The following is a 21,552-nucleotide window of genomic DNA, read 5'->3' on the forward strand; positions in this document are numbered from 1 at the left end:
CAAACTTCATGTCCCAACAAACATTCTGGAAGAACTTTTTGCATTTACGGCTTTTAACTAATTATCGTTTGATAAACATGAAAATAAAGTAGCGCTATCAATAAGTCCTATGGAAACCAATCCAGTGCACCCCTGACCTGGTGTGCAATGATGACCACGACAAAAGTTACATATATAATTCCATACCAATCTCGCTCCCTGAACCAGGAAAATCTTTGGAGCTGTTCCGCCAAGATGAATATGCAAAGTAACATGGGCACGAAAAATGTCGGATCGGATTTAGATTCGGTTAACGCCACCCGTAGCGCATCCGCGTCTTTCTCTTGGTTAGCACTTGAGGAAGACTCCGCAAGAGAATGTAAGGCAGTGTCGAAGTCTTTGAGCTCTCTCGACATCAGTCGGAACAAGTCCCAGACCGCAGGGCCATATCCTCGGCCGTTATAACCCCAGAAAGCCTCCTTCTCTTTTTGGTCAACACTGGGTTTCCAGTAAAAGAACATAAAGCTGTGGGCCATCTCTTTCAACAGAGAAGTTACTTGCTCGTATGGATCACGACGTTCTTCAAACTTCCGAGGGATTAAAATTTTGACGCGAGCATTTCTGACATCGAGCACCGTACGCCCTACGCCAACTAATCGCTGGGGAGCACTCAACCCTCCGACCACCTCGAGATCGACAAGAGGTTCCATGCCTTGGGTTAGAGCCCCGAAGAAGAAATACTTGTCGAGCTCCTCCATCAGAAGATGCAGCTGCTCTGTACCCAGTGGACTGGTCTTTGGGTACGACGCAAAAGCAGCGCGAAAGTCGTCACGGACCTTGCGGCGGGCAAGCCTCAACTCTGGGCTCCACGGAGGCCCTTCGCCAGCGTCGACGAGTCCCTTGGCTACTATGCTTAGGAGCTCTGAACACTTGTATGAATGAGGAGTGAGCCACTGAGACGCATCCAACCAGCGAAAATTTGCAGGGGCGTCGCCGGGGGTCGCTTGAGCGGGGCGTGGTATGGTACCGATCCACGCCAGGGGGACTAAGAAGAAGTGCCGCCACATCATTATGAATAGAGTTGTGCTCCTGTAGATGTTATGGTCTATAAGTTCGCCGGGAGGAAGAGTTGTATGTTGTAATGTTGAGCTCAAGGGGTTTGAGCGCACTTAATGTAGTAGGACGACGACTATTTAGCAATGCTATAAAGGAACCAAAGTCTTTCTTACATTTCTTTGACACTGCATGAGCACATGGACGGCATCAATACTAGAGCGTTGCTAAGGCTGCAATAAGTTCTTGCTGACATGAATACCCTACGTCGTTGCTCTGCCCATTACTGCCGTTTCCAGCTGGCAGGCTGCATTATTTCTACTTCATTTAGATTGTGTTTGCCTGTTGAACCTCTAGTTGTAGTCTGCTTTAGAAGTTTGCCAGTGATGACCAGAAATAACTGCTTCACGAAACGAATTTTGATAACGGAAGTAACCGTCGCGGCGGGTTTTTACTACTATGGTACGTAGTCGCATAGCGTATGGAGTCAAGATCGCCAATACACAATCTTCACATCTCTTTGGACGCACTGTACACACCACTGACCGTTCGGCGGCCGGCGAATGGCAGATATGTCAACCTTATTACTGTGCAAGCTAACGTAGTACAATGTAAGGTTGAGCAATTTGATTATCGCAAAGTTTTGTCAAGTTTATCTCCATTTGAAGCGATTCTCGAAGTCAAGGCCACAGGCTGACAGGTTCTAATGAGAATGAAGGCTTGTACTGTGTTAGCCGTGTTAGCGTATGTCTGCTGCGTAAGGGGGCGGATGGTGCGAAATTTGGTGTTGTTTAAAAGTGGACCGGGGTGGTATTGTTCTCTTGAAACAGCGTCAAGCCCGCAACGAACAAAGAAACTTGAGAAACATATCAAGCACGTGTGCCACAGTACAATGAGTACGTACGCTTTGAAAATCATTGCCCCCATAGTCATGTTTTCTGTGTGAAAAGTACCTGAGCATTAGCCACCGTAAGTGGAGATCTGCGGATATGCTGATTGCTGACATCTCCGGCAGAATGGCCCGATGGGACGTTCCAGTCGGCCAGTCCTCGGTTGCTGTCCAAGCTCTGAGTTAGGTTCTCGTTTCTGCGCACTGCCCACGCGCGTCTGCCACGCTGCGCTCAAGGCCCCAAGATTTCACGACGTGGGATGTTCAATATGCCGATCATTTACCCTTCTTTCTCAAGTCTCCTGCTTGGAGTACTCAGACCATGAAACAAGAGTTGCGCCCCGCGTGTAGAAACAGGCTCCGACAAGAAGTGCCGTTCACGACCAGTCTTACCACTTCGTCTCATCAACGGCCTCATATGAATCTTGGACCCCACACACACATCATGTCAGCCGTTCGGATGCTCGCCGAGCCCTAGTAGCCCAGCTGGGTCAGGGCAGAGGCCCACTTAAGCCGCCGAGTCTACTGAGCTAGCCTACAGGCCTACCAGGCCTCCCTGGCTAGCCAACTTAACCCGTCTAACCCCAGACATGCTGTCCAGGCAGGTCTGAAGGTGGATATGCGGAGATCCTGCTCCCTCACTCTGGACAAACCTAATTGCTCATTGTCACGATGTGTCAGACAACGAACGCTTCCAGCCAGGCCCCCAGGGAACGAACGGCGTCTCCACTGCTCCTGTCACAGTAACGCAGCATATAAACATGGCTCTTCTGCCATTGTATCTTCCGTCAGGGCCCACCGGTCAACGTGGGTAGCAGGGATTTTGAGACACGTCCAGTCCCACGGTTCATCTCACGTGGCGTCTCGGCATCTTGGTCGTGATGATCTTCGACAGCGGGAGGAGCAGGATAATATAAACCACACACTAACAGATTTAAACAGACACGCCGTTTTGTCTGTGCGACGAAAAGTTTGAAGCGTATGCAGGCCGGAGATATTTCAGGTCTGGATTATGCGCTACGGTTCCTTTGTGCCATGTGACGTGGACTTTCTCGGCTTGCTCGGGAGGTGTGTGAATGACAAAGGTAGTCAAGTCCGTCGAGAACCCAGCGGTTTGGATCAAGGCTGAAATGACTTTCAAGTCGCATACAGAGAGTCGGTCAAAGGTGGACCGAGGCCTTGTCGCCAATGCTCGCGTAACAGTAGGTCTGCCCTGAATTGTCATGCTGCACATGTAACTCGTACAGGCTGCACGAGTGACAATGGGACGTGGCTCCGCTCCTGTCAGCAAGGAGATACCCATGGACCATGGCCGCTTTCACCTGCCATTCAGCCCCGCAACCTCGGTGCAGACAAATATTGCCGGTATCAGCAGATACTCCCGACCATTGTGGTATACTGCAGTTGCACGTTCTCGTTCCAGGGATCTTCGTTAGGATATGAGCGGGGGCACAATTTCCCCCAAGGTTCGTCATAGCAGCACTCGCTATATCGACGGTGAAGCATTTGCCGCGTAACCAGAAGAGCGTCATTCTGGTAACGGCTTACCCCACCCACTGTGGGTATAAGTCCGTTTGAGTACTGCACGATGGCACATTGGAGTTGCAACGTGCACTAACAAGGCCTAGAGGCTAGCTAGGCTATAACCCTTGCAAGTCAGGGGTGCATATTGTCCCTGCGCTTGCAGGTGTCTTCTGCACAACGTCTGCACATCTCTTCAGATACGGCTCGAAAATGAAACAGAGCCAGCGGGCGTCGCCGGCACTGGCGGCTCTCGAGTGTCTGTGTAAGATAGTTGTCTGCAGATATACCAGACTCCTCCTCTGCGACCGTACGAGAGCTGATCTTGGTTCATCTTTCTTTGCATGACAACGACAACACGTTTGTAGGATTTGGGACTCAACGTCCCTGATCCTAGTACTGATCATGGCCGATGGTATTGTAACTCGAGGGCCCCAGCTGGCGGCTGTCGACTACACATTTGCGGTCCTCGCTTTTGTAACCATATCAATGCGATGCGGTGTTCGGGTCTTCATTGTTAGGTCATTTGGTCTTGATGACTGGCTCATGCTACTCGCCGCTGTACGACCAACCCGTTCGCCTTTCACATTTCGATAATGAGCTAATATATTCTAGGGGTTTTTCATTCTGTATTGCTCATTCTCAATCACGGGCGTCTCCTACGGCACAGGACGCCATGAATACGAGTTGCCTCAGCCCGATGTTGCAACGGCTAGGATGGTAAGCAGCCCGGTTACTCATGCTCATGATACTCATGATAGTCGCTAAAACGTGAAAGTTCTGGTGGCTCTGCTATTTGATGTACTGCATGACCATGATTCTCAGCAAAGTCTCCATTGGCTGCCTACTGCTGCGGGTGGCTGCAAAGAAGATGCACACCTGGATCATCTACGGCGCAATGGTTATTACTGTTGTCACCTGCATGGCATTCTTTCTGGTTACTGTCTGCCAGTGCCAGCCCGTCTCATTCTTTTGGAATAAAGCTCAACATGGGAGCTGCGTCAGCAACGAAGTTATTATCGGACTGGCGTATCTTTACAGCAGCTGCAGTGTGATTACAGATTTTACTTTTGCTTTGCTCCCAGCATGGATCATTGTCGGCTTGCAGCTGAAAAGAAGGACTAAAATTGCCCTAATCCCTCTCATGGCAATGGGCTGCGTGTAAGTTTCAGTTCAACCTTGATGCAAGTTACCCGCCCTGTTCGGGCTTTTAAACTGACTTCTTGACAGTGCCAGTGGTGCCGTTGTAGTTCGTTTCGCCTATCTCCCCCGATTTCGCGACCCCGACTTTCTATGGGCCACAGTCGATATTGCCATCTGGTCGACCGTGGAACAAGGACTGGCTGTCGCAGCCGGGAGCCTGGCTACTCTGCGCCCCTTGATCAAGCTTGTTGGATGGAAACTTGGACTCACGACTGGGCCTTCCGCCTTCGGGACTTCTTCATATGGTAAAATGGGAACATACGGTAACAGCCAGACCGGAACTGGTCAACTGAGCAGCAGACGACGCGGCAGTCAAGGCGCTGTAGATGCGCTGCGACTTGATACTCTCCAAGAAGAGAACGGCAGGAAAACACCTGCGCTATCACGATACCAAGGGGCATACGAAGTGTCCTGTCACACAGGGACTAGGAATAGCAGCGCAAGGATGATGGATTTCCCAGATGCCATCTCTCATGGCAAAACATACGAAGTAAGCTCGGAGTATATCGGCAGCCCAACGGCTGCAGCACGGGAGCAGAAGGAACTACCAAGACCTCCAACTGATCCAAAGTCGCCACAATGGCGGGAAAAGGGCAGGCTGGACAGCAGCGACAGCATAGAGGTTCTCCGTTCCGCGCCATCAAGGGACACTATTGATGGCAATGGCCAGACCTTTCCTAGAAGTTTTCTTACGACAGATTCAGACTCCAGCAGGTGACATTCGCCTAGTAGCGGCCTTGTCGGCGGGACTTGGGCCCCCTTACCTATAGACTAGTAATATTGAGGTTGTAATCCACTGATGGATGTGATGGTTTCTTCGTCAGCCCTCACCCCTGTGCTCTCACAATTTTTTCCTTCTGTTATCACCCTACTCAAGCAATATTCAGTCACATTACCCATTGAAGGAGGTATTCGTGTGATGTGATGTAGGTATACTCAGCCAGCACACCGCCATTGGCGAAGCCCTGGGTGACATGCGCACGGACTGCATTGTACGGTCTCTATGCCAAGCCGATAATCACAGGCAGGTGGGCTACGCGCAGGTGACAGTACGCAGGTGGGTGGTAACATGGTATAGCAGGCGTACTTAAGCAAGTTGCGCATATCTACGCCATCTTCGATCAGTCGCAACGTGGGGGCCTTGCAGACGGTACGGTACTGAGCGAAATGATTTTACCAGGTTTGTCGGTTGCTCTCTCGGACGTTGGCTGGATAGCATAGTATACAGCTGCAGCGCATTGACGGAGGTGCATGGTAGATTGTGAGGGGTGCATTGACCATTCTGTATGCGTTTATCATCTCCGCACCAAGCCTGCATGACCCTCTATATCAGGCCCACCTGGGATATAACCCCTGACAGGGACGCTATATAGCGGGGACGGGAACAAGGAAGCCTCACGCGGATCGCCTACGGCACCTGGGAGAAGCCTTGCATCCGTTCTTGCAAATGCTTGCCGAGCTCCATCAACCTCGGGCGACTCGACTCAATCCATCTGAGAAAGCTTGACTCTGCCCCTGATGGACAGTTGCGTGTCACTGTGCGTAATTTGTCAGCGTGATGGCAAGCAATATTGAGACCTCAGAGAGGGGCTTCGCGGAATGCTAGCGCACGATGACAGGGAAGTTATATGATCAAGTGGCTAGACATGAGAAGTATTCCATGCTCAGGGGGCCCGACTCTGAGCGTCTTAAGAAGACACGGCCCCCATGGTAGCATCAAGTAATTGTGTGTCTCGGTTCAACATCGACGACATCGGCAGCCGACTACATACATTCCTTAGCCATGCGTCGCAACCAGTACTTGGGCCTTCTGGCCTCGTCCCTTTCTCTCACTAGAGCCGTCGATCTTACCGGCTACGAGTATGTCGTTGTCGGATCCGGCGCCGGAGGCGGACCGGTTGCTGCTCGCCTTGCCTTGGCAGGTCACAGCACTCTGCTCATCGAGGCTGGAGATGACCAGGGAGCCAACATCAACTACACCATCCCCGCCTACAACGCCAAGGTCTCCGAGGACGAGAAGGTCGCCTGGAACTTCTTCGTCCGCCACTATGCAGACGATGCACAGCAGGCCCGGGACTGGAAGACCAGCTATGATCTGCCTGATGGATCGGTATACACTGGTCTTGACCCGCCAGAGGGTGCTGTCATGAAAGGCACTCTGTACCCGCGCACTGGAACCCTTGGTGGCTGCACTGCTCACAATGCTCTCATTGCCGTGTATCCCCACCAGTCCGACTTTGAATACATGGCCCAGTTGACTGGTGATGACTCCTGGTCGCCAAGCAACATGAGAACCTACTTTGAGAAGATGGAGAAGAACCAGTACCTCCTCCCGGGCATTGAAGGTCATGGATATGATGGTTGGTTGAGCACGGAGACTGCACCGTTGAGCATTCCTCTCGGTGACACACAACTTCTCTCCATGTTGACCGGTGGTGCATGGGCCTTGGGTAACTTGACCGGCGGTATCATTGACCTCGCGACACTCATTGCCGGTGACGCCAACGCCGACACCCTGGCCCGTGACCAGGATCCCTCTTACTACCAGATTCCCCTGAGCACCAATGATGCCCACCGCACTGGCTCGCGCGAGTTCGTGGTCTCCGTCCGTGACGCTGTCAATGATGATGGGTCCAAGAAGTATCCTCTTGATGTCAGATTGAACTGCCATGTCACCAAGGTTGTCTTCGATAACAGCACCTCTCCACCAACTGCTACTGGCGTTGAGTTTTTGGACGGTGCCCACTTGTACAGCGCAAGCCCTCTCAGCGGGGGGTCTGCTGCTGGCGTCCCAGGCACTGCTACTGCCTCCCGTGAAGTCATTGTCGCTGGTGGTGTCTACAACTCGCCCCAGCTGCTGAAGCTGTCTGGTGTTGGACCCCGCGCTGAACTAGAATCTTTTGGTATTCCTGTGGTTGCTGAGCTTCCGGGTGTCGGCACCAACTTGCAGGATCATTATGAGATCTCCGTCAATGCCAAGGTTCCCACCAACTGGACTGCTTTCGACGGCTGCACATTCAGCTTGGATGGAGAAGCAGACCCTTGCATTGACCGTTGGAACAACTCTATTCTGGGCGACCGCGGTACCTACTCATCCGCTGGTCTAGCAGCCACTATGCTCTACAAGAGCACCGTCACCGAGGACGACAGCTACGATGTTTTCGTCTTTGGCGGTCCTGTCAACTTCCGTGGATACTTCCCGAACTACAGCTACAACGCAACCAAGTTGCATGATTGGTTCTCTTGGGCCATCCTCAAAGCTCACCCGCGTAACAGGGCCGGTAGTGTTACGCTCCGCAGTGCTGACCCGCTCGACATGCCCGAGATTCTGTTCAACTATTTCCAAGACGGTGCCGACGAGGATCTCCAGGCCATCTACGAGGCTATTGAGTTGGCACGTGATGCATATGAGCGCCAGCTCGTACCGACGATTGAGAACCTGCCCGGCAACACTACCGACACTGAGGAGGCTGTCAAGCAATACATCCGTGACGGCACGTGGGGCCACCACGCCTCCTCAACCTGCCCTATCGGTACTGACGACGACGAGTTTGCAGTCCTCGACTCGAACTTCCGTGTACGCGGTGTCAGTGGCCTGCGTGTGGTAGACGCCTCTGTCTACCCGCGCATTCCGGGTACATTTACTGCTGTGTCGACCTACATGATTGGAGAGAAGGCGGCAGATGTTATCCTTGCTGGACTTGCTTCCAATACAACTTCAGCATAAGCCATGTTCATTTTTCCAGTACATATTGAGCATCTCTAGCAGCTATTTCTGAATACATAGTCTTTCGTCCAATTTGAAAATGCGGAAGTTACAAACATATCAAGATGCTGCATGCGTTAAAACTTCTGGACCTAGGCACCAAATTACAAGCTTCAACTGCTCTGATAGATAATGCCGCCTCGCTTGGAGCTTTCTTCGGTGAATATCGTGACTCATCTACATTTCCGAAGATTTGTAAGCGCCAAACCTTACTTCGATAGCTGATGCCGCAGAGCCGTTGCATCCGATAAGCTCAAGCTTGCATGCAGGGCTTGAGGTCCTATGCTCTGGTTCCTATTGGAAGTCGAGACTGATTTGTTCCAGCAAGCCCTTCCCAGTTTCAACTTTCGATTCCATGACGATACGAGAGATGGGTCCCAGACTCCGTATCATTAACCAAACGGTATGGCGATAGCACGGGCACATCAATAATGCCGGGGAACTGTAGGCACCTCTAGCTCATTTCACATAGAGATTTTAATAGAACAACGCATCAGCAAGGCATCCGTCGCGTTTTCGGCCACTGACATGACCACGCTGATATCCATTGAAATGGCGCCGTGGACCCTTGTTACCGACCTCGTGGCACTGCAATCTGGAAGAACGACGTCACAATTTGGCGGTACCTGGTTTCTTTTCGCCTATTGGCTCAGGACGGCAATGCACGTGTTTTCGGGGCTTGTGGAGACTGATGACTTACACAATTGATTCCAGCCGCTGGTTGGGGCTGTGTATTACTGGCCCACGCCGTTGCCTTCAGCCCTACAAGGGGTTTCGAGAACGTTTTGACTTTGGCTTTGCATGGATGACTAAAATCCTGCCCATGATTTCGACGATCTCCTTTCCTTTTATTTATTTCTTTTATGAAACCATCCCCTGCGCACTGTCGGCTACCATAAAGCTATGCAGGTTCGACCGGTAAGCACCGGGTGCCGAACTCGTATTATTAGCCTAGTTTTGGGCGACCGAGGCCAGGCAGGGACTTCAGGGAATTGATTGTCCTAATACCGTGTGCTGACAGTTCTGCAAGTAATCTGTAGATACTTGGTACTTGGAATGACTCTTGTCATTCCTAGCTAGCGTATTCCAGGTCCAGCCCCACCGATTCTGTGCGATTGGTTTCAAGTTACGACGAGTGGTCAATTCACTATGCTGATTGGTCCGTTGTCATCAGCCGCACAAAAGGCCCCGTGTTAGCGGCCTATGGCGCCGATGCAATCATCTCAACTATGTCGAATGGCGAGCCAGGTAAGACGTCCGCCGAGCCTGCTATGTGGAATACCACAAGGCAGACGGGACTCCCTCCACAAGGCTCGGTATGGTCTTGCCTTTAATATCTTTGCACATAGTGGGCTGGATTTACGACGGTAAAGACTCATGCTTTTACGACGAGGTTGATCTCTCATTCTGGCTCCGCAGGACCCTGATTACCTGATTCATCAGTTACCAGGCTGCAGCAGTGGTGATATCGGTGCATCGCCCTTTGAGGTCGAATATAAGTGTTGGCCTGCTGCAATGGCTCCGGCAGAGGTGAAATCGCCATCGCGCCATGCGAAACGTCCAAAGAGCAGAATCAGAGAGATACTCAGCAACAGAGACCACAGCGAGATGAGCGGATCACGTAGCCAACCGTGCAGCTTTGCTGACGTGGCAGTATACTATCGAGTCTATATACTCGACGACCTACTTGCCGAGCCGCAAGAGATATGCCATGACTGGCTCAGGAATCTCCTGTACATCAGTCAGAAGTATCGTCAGGGCCATTCATTCGCACCCATTGAGACCTCCCGAGAGATCTCGGTCTTTGATATCGCTCGGGCAGATGTGATAGGCACAGTGGATCTCAGGCCGTACGACGCGCCACATGGAATGGAACTCGACGAGAATTGCTCCTACCTCTATGCCAACGTATCTGATGGTGCGGTATGGATCGATCCTGAGAGCAGATATATGACCAATTACGCTCCGAGTGCCGAGATTGTTCCTGCCCGGCGGACAAGTGAAGACTTCATCGCCGAGATCGATCTACGCAATGGCAAGATGAGGCAACGAGTCAACGTGCCCGAAAGCGAAACACCGACGGACGGACGCTTCGTGGCCTTCTCCGCACCCGCTATCCGCTTCGCAAGTCGCACGTCTAGCAACGGCTTGCCAGTTATCAATGTAGATGAAGACCCGGTGATCGAGGCTATCAAGGCCAAGTTTAACGTCAGGACCATATACGTCACATCGAGGAACATTATGTTGGTATGAGGTCAGCATGCGTGGAGGATACATAGAGAATCGGACTGCGAGCAGCAATGCCCTGTATGGAGTTATAACGGCTGTTTTACGGCGATAGATCAAAATGCCTTGCTGTATGAAATTAGGGGGAAAAACCCGCCAGGTGCTGGTTGTAAATCAGGTCCATGGGACTTATAACTATATTCGGCCAGCTTTATTCCATAACTGCATCTTCTTTTGTTTTATTGGAACAAAAAAAAAAAAAGAAAAACCAGGAAAAACAAAACCTTGCACATGCAGCGACATGATGACACATCACACTTGAGAGTCGACGTTTTATTGTTATGTATGGCATGTGAAGTGTTAGTGAGAACTCGTGAGCGTCGAAGGTCGTGCCGTAAAATAAAACCTGTAGTATAGCACGTCTCTGAACATGTTTTATCTTGCAGCATTGCTAGCCCTGTCATGGCCATTCTTTGGTACTCTGTGCATCTCTGAAAACCATGATGTTGGAGACTGTCGCACTCTTTTTTGGTGCTCGCACGGTAGGCTGTCTCTAGCGCTACACAGTTCGAAAGATTCATTACAATTTAAGGTACCTTGACCGAATTGCTGATCTGATGGGGACCTGCTTATGATGGTGGCATGGTTGGCCTTGAAGGCTGGCGATGGTGTGACCGAGGTTCCGTGACTTTCGTCTACGACTTATCGCATTCGTTTGTCGTGTCTTGCAGACACCTTCACAGCTGCTCAACGCAATCAGCATGAGTATTTTCACCCGAAGAATGACAGTAACCACCTTGGTTGTGCATTGTACCGTATGCGTCGGCGGTGTAGGTACCCAACCATCCTGTCAATCCATGAGTGGCAATTGAGTTACGCCAACGCAGCGGCTTGCCCAGCCACGTCACCTTCGTTGGCGTAACAATGACCTGCCAAATCAGCTCCAAAATTTGCAGGCAACAACGTATAATGGTCAACTTGTCAAGTCACCGTCCTTCTCGACTTCTCCAAGTACCGAACGTGATATATTTTAAAATTGATTTACTTTCCTGCCTGTCTCTGTTGTAATGAAGTGGGATCAAGAGGATTGTCTCAGGTTATTGAGCCCCATACCTTTGTACCAACATCAAGCCCCGCGCCACACGTGTTAGCTGCAGCCGGTAACATCCATCCTCCGAGCCAAGGGCAGTGACGAAAACATCATAACATGACCCTGCCGTGAGCCGACATTTGGTCCAACGAGAAGATTTGACGGCACTCTCAGATATGCTTTTCTTGCCTCGTTTCTTTTGCCAGTCTCTTAGGTTAGCAGCGTATGCCGTTAGTCCTGCTACATCCACACAACCCTCGAGGAGACATTCAGAAGCTATCGATGAAGCCTGTCTACCCAAGGTCTCTATTCCCGTTAGAACTGCGGCGATCCCAAAATGTCTATTAAACGAGATCTGCAAATTTTCACACCCCCATCCTGGCTCAGTAGCATAACCGACTTTCCGCTCTTGTCAATTTTGCCGACAGAGATTCGAATAAGAATTTGGCAGTGCGCTCTACAACGTGAGCGGATTGTCAGAGTAGTCATTAGAGAGACTATCACCCGCGAAGCCAGAGGGAATATACCGTGGACCAGAACAGGCTATACAGTTTCTAAAGATGGATACTCAGTGAACTCGAACTTGCTATGAGTGAAGGTAGAGGCAAGAAGGATGGCATTGGAATTTTATCGGGTCCACGTGCCTGGTGTGTTTAGCAAAGAATTCCTCACGCCTGATGATTCTGAGCCGATCCCCAGAACTCTCTACTTCAACCCTGAGTACGACTTCCTCGAAGTCCACACAAAGCATACCATCACTCCAGTACATGTGGATTTCATTTACAAGCTCAAAACTATATACGACCCTAAACACGTTGGCCTGCTTCGCCTGGCGGTTGACCATGCGGATGTAGAATATCTATCGACAAGCCTGGACCGTGAGGGATCGGATTTGGACATCAAAAGGGAATTGGCGGCTTCATTTTCAGGTATAAAAGAGGTGATGTTGGTTTTTACATCATCCAACAATTTGGGACGCCAAGTTGATGGCGACGCCACGGTGGGTCCGGACATCTTCAACCGATCTAACCCCCTGCTTGCAACAACGACGACTTTTAAGCGGCTGAATCGCGATCCACGTTGCATATCCCGCGACCTCAAGCGAACTCTACTGTGGACTGTTGAGCCACAGCGAACAGTTCGGCTTTGGAAGACTATACTTGCACAAGCCGGGCTTTCGTTCAATTAAATCCACCATCGTATTCTCATTTCCTGTAGACCGCACTAAGATGTCTTCAACGTCGAGACAGCGAAGATGTATATACAGGACGATGAGAATCGTTGGCGAGACTATTACGAGTCCGGTCAAAGAAACCCCGCAGCAGCGTATCCAGAAAGTTACATGGGTGGAGATTCGACCCGACGTTGTTCAGCCAGCTGTGGGATTTTGGCTCTTCCCCATCGAAATACTGAATTCGATACCATCTGATACAAGAGAATCCTTTATGTGGGATCTTTCAATGTATTGGCCAGAACTGGCGGTATCATGGTTATCCTAGGTGGAATAGTCCATGTATATGTGGGCTTTATATATCATCCTTAAGGCCAGCTTTGACAAATACTTCGATTCTTCATCTTGTTGTTTCGAAATAATAGAATTCCCCGGGCAACCCCGCAACTCACTTCTTACAAGGACGTTTGGCACTGTATTTCCCTGTTGCTTTACTGTTTCAAGCAGAATTATGTTGAAAACTGTTAAGATTGTGAATGATTACCTAATTCAGGCACTGCGTCATATCAGATCATGTTCGACCTGATGTTGGCTCCCATAGGATGAAAGCAATGCGTTCCTGGTGAGGTTCAATTCAACCTCAGGCATATGTCGTCACATCGAGCACATAATAATCCTTGGCCTGAATCGAGTACCGAAATCCACTTCCTCTTAGCGTCCCATTGCGTTCCTGGATGAATCCTCAAGCCACTAATCTCATTGTGTAAATTAGGTCCCTGTTTAGAAGGTGAGGCTTCAGGAATACTCATGTACATTTGAAGGGCTGGATTCAAATCCTGGTTTTTGGATGCAAGATGGCCACCATTCTTCTCATTTCGAACCTCAAGCATTAGTTCCTTTCACCTAAAATTATCGCGTTTTTTGCCATTATCCAAAGGGAAGTCCCTTCCTGGGAAATTTGCGTGATGTTGCGTACATATCTTTCGCCACACGAAGGTCAGGGACTTTGCACCCCTTCCTTTGAGCGGCAGTCACAAATACCAATTGAGGTATTATTCGAATTGGATCCTCAGGTACTCGTTAATCCTGGCTATTTGTTTTCGTCGTCCGTAGTGGTGGAATTTAGTTTGTGGCTAGGCTCCTGTCCGATGATCATGTGAGAAAGGCTAGCAAGTGATTCCTGAACCAACGCCGTATACTACAAGCCGCAATTCATGCGTTATTTCCCCCGTGCCCGCTATTACAGGATGAAGCCATCGTATCATACGGTGATGCTAGGTTAAATCTAATCAACTAGGAGATATCTATATATAAAGCCCATCGAAAAGTCATTGAACAGTCAATGAAAGAAAGCCAAAGACATCGTCTTGCGTAGCCTTGGATATTAAGCAAGAGAATTTCCGTGCATTGTATTTCATCCAAGCCTTACATCCAGATCCTTACGATGCGTGTCGTCAATGCTTTGCTCACACTCCTCGCGAGTGCAGCACTTATTACACTGTCGCACGGCGCTTTAGTCGACTCAGAGTCTCCGAACGTCATTGCGGCAGCTGCTAAAGGGGGCAAGGGAGGCGGTAGGGGTGGTGGTAATAGAGGTGATAAACCAAAGCCAAAGCCTACTACCAAAGATTCGCGTCCCAGCACCAAGAATTCCCCTACCACAAAGGCTTCAACGACGAGCAAGGCTAAAGATACCTCGAAGGTCACTTCCATCACGGTTACTACTAGCAAACCCACCATAACCACAAGCACCAAGCTCAATTCGGGGACCATTTCTAAGACCGACTCGAAGACTGCTTCGGGGACTACTTCGAAGACTGATTCGGGAACTGCTTCGAGGACCGACTCGAAGACTGAGTCGAAGGCCAACTCAAAAACCATCTCCGAGACTGATTCTCGAACAATTTCAAAGACTGGTTCTCAAATCGCTACGACTACCGATTCAAAGGCAAATCCACACACTATCTCGACCACCGACCCTTTGAAGTCTGAATCTCTAACGGCCTCCAGGACTGAACCGGTCACTGGCTCATCCACTGGTTCGCAAACGGCTTCCAAATTCCAATCGATCACTGATTCGGCGACTAGTTCACTAGTGACCTCCAAGGCTGGATCTGCAACTGATTCAGCAACTGGCTTGGAAACGGCTTCCAAGACTGAATCAGACAACGATCCAGCAACTAGTTCTCAGATTGTATCGGAGACTGGATCGATAGTTAATTCAGCAACCAGTTCCCAGACAGGATCCGAGACTGGGTCAATAACTGGTTCGGCTACTAGTTCCCAGAGGACATCCGAGACTGTATCGGTAACAAATTCAGCCTCTGACCCGGAAACAACGTCGGAGACTGACTGGAGTGCCATCACAAGCTTGGCTGGCGATATCCTCACATTTTCAACTCAGTCGGCTACCAGTTCGGTTAATGATGCCACGAGTACGGATTCCGGTGTCCCACCAACCCAGACCTCTAGCGACGAGCTCGATGACCAGATAAAGCAGTTTTGCGGGCCGCTCAAAACCGCAAAACGCGGTTGGAGGAGTTCTCGCAGGGACGGAATCCCTGTCGTGCCTGATGAAACAGGGGGAGGGGTAACAGGTGTCAGACTATACACAGAGAATCTGGTGGCTTGCACCGGAATTCTCATATTCGGCGAGCATAGCAAAGGCGTGTACAGCGAGATACTTACGCACACTGTTACTATTGAATCATCATGGAAGTTGAAAGGACTCCCTGACACAAAGGCGTACTGGGATAGAGCGACGTTCAAGGAGGGTACCGTTAAGGCTGTGATGAACATCCCTGATCTAGAGGGCGGTGAATCTACTTGGCCGGATGAGACTGAATTCACTCAAGCCCATGTGGATAGGATGAAATCGGTGCTAGAGACGATAAAGAAGGACATTGCCGACCTTACCGGCCAGGATCCGATAGAGGTAACCCACAACATGAAGGCTGCCTGCATTAAAGAGCCGGACGCTGGAACGTTGAGTATCGAAGCTGACGGCACTACTGTCCTTGCGGAGGGACAGCAAGTCGAGCTACCATGATGAAAATCAAAGAGAGGAACGGGGGAATAGCACGGAGGGCTCGTCGGGTTGGGTTGATTCACAGCTTGTATTTTCTTCATCATTCTTTCACAAGAACCCAGGGGGTTTGTGGGGCATGGCAGAATTTGCTTTCCTTACCTGTCATTCTTTCCTGTTAGTTGTATGGTAAGTTCAGTTTTAGTATTTGGGAAAGAGTTCCAACAGTAGAAATAGCAATGTTTCGACTATCGACCAAGAGGGGTGATGGAATCGTTCAACGCGCACAATAATGGCCGGAGTTGACGGGTATCATCACTGATATTATTGGAGCAACTGTGCTTTGGCGGTTCCGTAAGATCCTTCGTCCCTCGAGAACTGAACAACCCCGGTCAGTAGCCTGTTGCGGCGGGATCAGTGCCGAGGTTTGTGAGCTGAGATACCCCCATGTTGTCGAATGTTTTGAGAACATTGTCAATGATGAGATAATCGCTGCATTAGGGCGCCCCTGGACTAGTTTACTGAATACTATGTATCCCCATGTTGGCGATCTCTTCCGGTTGGGTAAGGCTAGCTCCAACTTTATTCGTAAACGAGAGACGAGAGGGGAAAGAGGCAAAGACATTGGATTCAATCTTCCAATTAAATGCTCTGTATACCTGACGGCGGGGATTACCCTCGCAATTAAAGTGGAGCTAAAGCCAAAAATAGCCCGGACTAACCTGGACGACATTTGAAGGATTCGCAGTACCGCCGATGATGCACACGATTCTGCGCTACTGTGGACTGATGTCGGCTTACGATGGGGGCGGGTTTCTTCGCCAAAATTTGCGCCGTATGCATAGCCATTACAAGTAGCGGCGCCGTTCATGGATAGACGACAGACCTTTGGGTTTCTCTGTCGCTCATCAAGTCGGAATATCAAATCGAGATGCGGTCTTTCTATCTAGCCCCCATCCTCTTTGCTGGAGCCATCCGCGCATGGCTCCCACAGGATCACGACCTACCAGCATTCAACCAGACCCGTCGTTTCGAGGCGCTTGGTAAACGATTCGAGCCCCATCTACCCAATGGGGTCACCAAGATTCGTGGTGTTAACTTTGGGGGTAGGTCAACAGTACCAAGCAGTACCCCTTTCAAACAAGCTAAGGCTCACCAAAACTTATAGGGTGGCTTATATGTGAGAAATGGATGATGGAAGATGAGTGGAGCAAAATGGGTTGTGGCAGTTCCGCATCCGAGTTTGACTGCATGCTCGACCACTATAAAGGGAACAATCGCGAGGCTGGCAACCAAGCGTTCGAGAACCATTGGAAGACCTGGATCGATCCTTCGACTGTACAGTCTGTTCACGATGTCGGGTTGAATACCATCCGCATTCCAATCGGCTATTGGTCCTATAATGACATCGTCGATACCGCGAGTGAACCTTTTGCTGATGGCAGCCGTATGCTCCCTTACCTGGATGCTGTCATTCAGAAAGCTGCCGATCTTGGCCTATATGTTATTCTCGATCTTCACGGTGCCCCTGGTGGACAACAGCAAGACGTCTTTACCGGCCAGAACCCTAATCCAGCCGGGTTCTACAACGACTACAACTTCGGCCGCGCTGAGAAATGGCTCGCGTGGATGACAAACCGCATCCATACACACCCGGCATATTCCACCGCCGTTGGAATGATCGAAGTTCTCAATGAGCCAGTCTCAAGGCACGACGGTGGGAATCGCTACCCGGCTCCCGGTCAAGACCCAGGCTTGGTGCAGAAGTACTATCCCGGCGCCCTGAAGGCAGTCCGCGACGCCGAGGCTGCGCTCAATGTTGCAGATAATAAGAAGCTCCACGTGCAGTTCATGTCCAGTAAGTGGGACTCTGGCGACGCGCGCACCAATGCTGCCATCGCAAACGATCCTTTCACCTCTTTTGACGACCACAACTACATTGGCTTCGCCCAGCAGAACAGCGGGGACCAGTATCGTCTCATGCACAGTGCGTGTACCGATTCACGTGTCGTCAACGGTCAGGATTTTGCAATCACAGGCGAGTGGAGCATGACATCTGGAGTAGATTGGCATGACGGAAACTTCTTCAAGAAATTTTTCACAGCGCAGCAACAACTCTACGAGACACCGGGCATGGACGGCTGGGTTTTCTGGACTTGGAAGACGGAGCTGAATGACCCTAGGTGGACTTATTCTTATGCTACATACCTCGGTTATGTTCCGACTGACGCAGCGGGTTTGCAAAATAACGTCTACCAAGACGTTTGTGCCGGGTACAGATGAAAGAGGGTCGGTTGAAAATCTTGTAGAAAGGAGCTACACCTATGTGCAGACCAGTGTTGAACTACCTTCCCCTCCTTCAAAGGGGTATCAACCAATTACAACCAGTTATTAGCATACCGAGAACAGCTAGTTAACAGTAATGATTGTTCTCCGATGAAGCTTGACGTATTGATAGATATTGCCATTTCGGAATTTACTGGTACATATTCCTGTTGTCTCAACAGCAGTAGCCCCAGTCACAACAACCTAGAGTGGACCGTCAAAGTAAGTGAACTTACAGGGTTCGGTGGGTGTATGACACGCCAATGAGGCTAGGCATTGTTGCCTAATGTTCTCTTTCCAGGTAATCAATTTGAAAAGAGTGTAAATGTGTCGCACCAAAATATACCCAATTAGGCGCTAGGTCAAGTGGAGCTTCATTTTGGCACTGCTAGCGCAGTGGTTATTTTGTGACAAAATGATTGTATTTCATTACTCATCTGCAGTGATCGATTTTGCTGTACCGAAGCGACTGTGGTGTCCAACACGAGAAGCCTGCTGCCATGTTATGGCGCCCTAGATGCCCGTGCTAGGCCATGTAGTTTCTTTAGTATACATAGAAGTTCTCTTCTTCGTTCTCTTCCTGCCTCAGCTTTCGGTTCCGTCTCTGCACTATGATCCTGGCTACCCACGCCACAGCTGCGGTTCCCATGGAGAAACCAGCACTTGACCCTAAAGCAATCAGATATCTGGGGCCGTCTTCCTTAGGCCACAAGTACGGTGTCCATACGAAAGACACGTTCATGATGCTGGTTACGATGCTGATCGCCACAGCCTTTTTCTCTTTGGTCTGCGCGCAAACACTACCACACCAACCCAAGATAAGTGAGTTGACACCGTAGGTGCCGATGGTGAAGATGACCATGGCTACATAGCGACCAGCAAGGTTCATGGTGCCGCATGCGGCCACAAAGCCAATGGTCGCCACAATCTTGGAGATGGTAATATGCCATGTGCGCTCATTGAACTTACCCGAGCTCCAGGATACCGCGATCGTGACGGCACCTGCGATCAGGTATGGCGGGCAAGTCAGAACAAGCGTGACGGTTTCGTTGAACCCAAGCGTCTGCACGACAGTAGGGAACTGTGATCGACACATTAGTTTTGCATGGGGCTGTCTCCACAATAGTTGCACTTACGAAGTTTTTGAAGCCATTGGCAGCAAGATGTAAGTGAGCCATCAGCTACGACAGTTAGTTTGTGATTCTCGCTGTTGTCTTAGTATTGGGGTAGCTTACAGCAAAGATCCACACCATCGGGTCGCTGACAGCCTGTCTGAAACCAGCCCAGACTCCAGAATCTCCCTGGTTCTGGGTAGTGTCCATCTCAATACGGTTGTGTGCTAGTTGTCTTTCGTCCGGGGTGAGCCACTTTGTAGTCAACGGCGTGTCAGGAAGCACAAAGTAACCGACGACAGCAATCACAAATGTAACTGCGCCTTGAAGGATGAAAAGCCAGCGCCAGCCCGCGATGCCTCCCACATCATCGAGGCCATGGAAGATACCCGCAGCGATCAAACCAGCGAAGGCGGTAGCAAGAATGTTTCCGGTGTACAAGATGGCAATTCGGGTTGCCAGCTCTTTGCGGTTGTAAAAGACGCTCAGAATGTAGACTGCTCCAGGATAGTAAGGCGCTTCTGTAAGACCAAGGAAGAATCTAGTCAGAAGGAGCCCTGTGAAGTTCTGGGCGAGAGCTGTTACGGCACTAACAACTGCCCAGGCCATCATAACGATAGACTACAGCTATATTAGCAGGTGGTATATTACAACCATATATAAGCACTGAGAACTTACAAGGAATGCGGATGGCTTCGTGCGTGTCAGAATCATATTTGCAGGTACTCCTCCAAGGAGATAACCAACGAACAGGATGCTGACGCAGGTCGAATATTGTACCGAGCTGAGTCCCAAGTCTTCTTCAATATCATTGATGCGAGCAAGCGCAATCGCGTTCCGATCGAGGTAGTTTAGCCAGTACATGCTCCATAGCATGGGCTAAGTGGAATCGATTAGTCTGGTGTAGGTAACACACGACGTGGTAGTGAATGCTCACCATGATCCACCGGTCAAGCTTCTTGACCAAGGCGATCTCTCGAGGATCCGTCTTCTCGTGAGCACCACTGTAATCCACCTTTTGAACTACTGGAATTGGTTTCTCCATTCGATTGGTGTCAACCTGGAAAAGTCCCGGGTTGTCATCATGGACAACTCCTGGCTTCTCTTTCATGTCCGACATAATGGAAGGTGTTCAGGGAGTGCCCTTTGGTTCTATGATGGTATCAAGTACTTATAATAGAGGACAAGATAGTACGAGGGATCTGCGGTGCAGAAGAATCAGTCTTTCGAACCGCGTGGAATGTGGTGCTTATATAGTCCCAAGGAGAGTACAAGACAGTGGAGTGGACCCAAGGCCTTGGGATCACTACTGTAACACGACCCTCTTCCCCGGATCCCCCATCTTTCTAGGCCTTGTGACAGTCCTTGCCCTACTCATCATGCCAATGCTCAAGTGCCAACTTAGTATTCGGGTCCCCCGCGACAAAGAGTCGGATGCCAAGGTAAGCTACCCCAGCTGATGAGCTGAGACGTCTGCAACTTGACTGGGAGCGAAAAGAAACCCCTCATGTTATTTTGTTTCTGGCTTGCGCTAAAGTGACATACACGACCGTTGTCAAATGCCCAGAGTCGAATCAGGGCCGTGATCAACCTGGGCGGTCCCGGGGGACGGTCTCGGCGGTCTAACGAACTCTGATGCCCAGACACCTAGTGCCATCAAGCTTACGCCACCAAGACAACCCAGAAGTGCCAACGGCTCTTGTTTTGGAGAGCAAGCTCCTCCGACATTCTCCATAGTTGCAGCTGTGGCTTTTGCGATCCAAGAAAATACTCGTTTCTGATAAGAGGGTTCTGTTACATGGTTTTGTGTTCAGTTGGAGCCAAGCAGTCGGCGAGACTGTTCCAGCGCGGAAGTTATGGGGCTCAGAATGGGGGGTTCATTTGGCGACCTTCACTGCGAAACGCCCCGTTTCGTGGGTCTACCAGCCCTTTCGGAGGTATAGAAGAGGCACAGGTCGGACGCCAAGCCGGGGCTGGGCAGTCAGTTAGCGGCTTGGTTGGCTCTCCCAAGATCGTGCCTGGGCTTATGATCTATCGGGATGCCATTGGCGGTAGTCGCTGTCATGATAGCAAATTCTCACGCGAGATCCTGGGGCTCGTGCGGGGAAGCGGAGCACCCCAACGAGTCAACTACCAACGCCTAGTAGTGGCGCGCCGCAAAGGTATACTAAAAGACTCGGCGCCAATGAGCC

The 21,552-nt window shown here is 50.4% G+C and overlaps 8 protein-coding genes across 8 annotated transcripts; 6 read left to right on the forward strand and 2 right to left on the reverse strand.

Annotated features, from left to right (window-relative positions):
- Positions 1-107: 107 nt before the first annotated feature.
- Positions 108-1,049, reverse strand: JN550_005771 (uncharacterized protein; the record flags this gene model as incomplete). The annotated part of the gene is made up of 1 exon (XM_049317434.1): positions 108-1,049. One exon carries the CDS (start codon positions 1,047-1,049, stop codon positions 108-110), a length of 942 nt encoding a protein of 313 aa, XP_049172393.1.
- Positions 1,050-3,847: 2,798 nt separating this feature from the next.
- Positions 3,848-5,363, forward strand: JN550_005772 (uncharacterized protein; the record flags this gene model as incomplete). Its single annotated transcript, XM_049317437.1, has 4 exons — positions 3,848-4,003; positions 4,058-4,162; positions 4,221-4,603; positions 4,673-5,363. The coding sequence occupies 4 exons, from the start codon at positions 3,848-3,850 to the stop codon at positions 5,361-5,363; spliced, it is 1,335 nt and encodes a 444-aa protein (XP_049172394.1).
- A 1,065-nt stretch (positions 5,364-6,428) lies between these two features.
- Positions 6,429-8,372, forward strand: JN550_005773 (uncharacterized protein; the record flags this gene model as incomplete). The annotated part of the gene is made up of 1 exon (XM_049317438.1): positions 6,429-8,372. One exon carries the CDS (start codon positions 6,429-6,431, stop codon positions 8,370-8,372), a length of 1,944 nt encoding a protein of 647 aa, XP_049172395.1.
- A 942-nt stretch (positions 8,373-9,314) lies between these two features.
- Positions 9,315-10,664, forward strand: JN550_005774 (uncharacterized protein; the record flags this gene model as incomplete). Its single annotated transcript, XM_049317439.1, has 3 exons — positions 9,315-9,329; positions 9,488-9,727; positions 9,855-10,664. 3 exons carry the CDS (start codon positions 9,315-9,317, stop codon positions 10,662-10,664), a joined length of 1,065 nt encoding a protein of 354 aa, XP_049172396.1.
- Positions 10,665-12,340: 1,676 nt separating this feature from the next.
- Positions 12,341-12,916, forward strand: JN550_005775 (uncharacterized protein; the record flags this gene model as incomplete). The annotated part of the gene is made up of 1 exon (XM_049317440.1): positions 12,341-12,916. The coding sequence occupies one exon, from the start codon at positions 12,341-12,343 to the stop codon at positions 12,914-12,916; it is 576 nt and encodes a 191-aa protein (XP_049172397.1).
- A 1,426-nt stretch (positions 12,917-14,342) lies between these two features.
- On the forward strand, positions 14,343-15,947 carry JN550_005776 (uncharacterized protein; the record flags this gene model as incomplete). Its single annotated transcript, XM_049317441.1, has 1 exon — positions 14,343-15,947. One exon carries the CDS (start codon positions 14,343-14,345, stop codon positions 15,945-15,947), a length of 1,605 nt encoding a protein of 534 aa, XP_049172398.1.
- A 907-nt stretch (positions 15,948-16,854) lies between these two features.
- On the forward strand, positions 16,855-18,206 carry JN550_005777 (uncharacterized protein; the record flags this gene model as incomplete). The annotated part of the gene is made up of 2 exons (XM_049317442.1): positions 16,855-17,029; positions 17,092-18,206. 2 exons carry the CDS (start codon positions 16,855-16,857, stop codon positions 18,204-18,206), a joined length of 1,290 nt encoding a protein of 429 aa, XP_049172399.1.
- A 586-nt stretch (positions 18,207-18,792) lies between these two features.
- On the reverse strand, positions 18,793-20,480 carry JN550_005778 (uncharacterized protein; the record flags this gene model as incomplete). The annotated part of the gene is made up of 5 exons (XM_049317443.1): positions 18,793-19,329; positions 19,385-19,429; positions 19,484-19,981; positions 20,039-20,239; positions 20,298-20,480. 5 exons carry the CDS (start codon positions 20,478-20,480, stop codon positions 18,793-18,795), a joined length of 1,464 nt encoding a protein of 487 aa, XP_049172400.1.
- Between the last annotated feature and the right edge of the window lie 1,072 nt (positions 20,481-21,552).

Source organism: Neoarthrinium moseri (assembly GCF_022829205.1).
Source record: "Neoarthrinium moseri strain CBS 164.80 chromosome Unknown scaffold18_Wmoseri_CBS_16480, whole genome shotgun sequence".
NCBI lineage: Eukaryota > Fungi > Ascomycota > Sordariomycetes > Amphisphaeriales > Apiosporaceae > Neoarthrinium > Neoarthrinium moseri.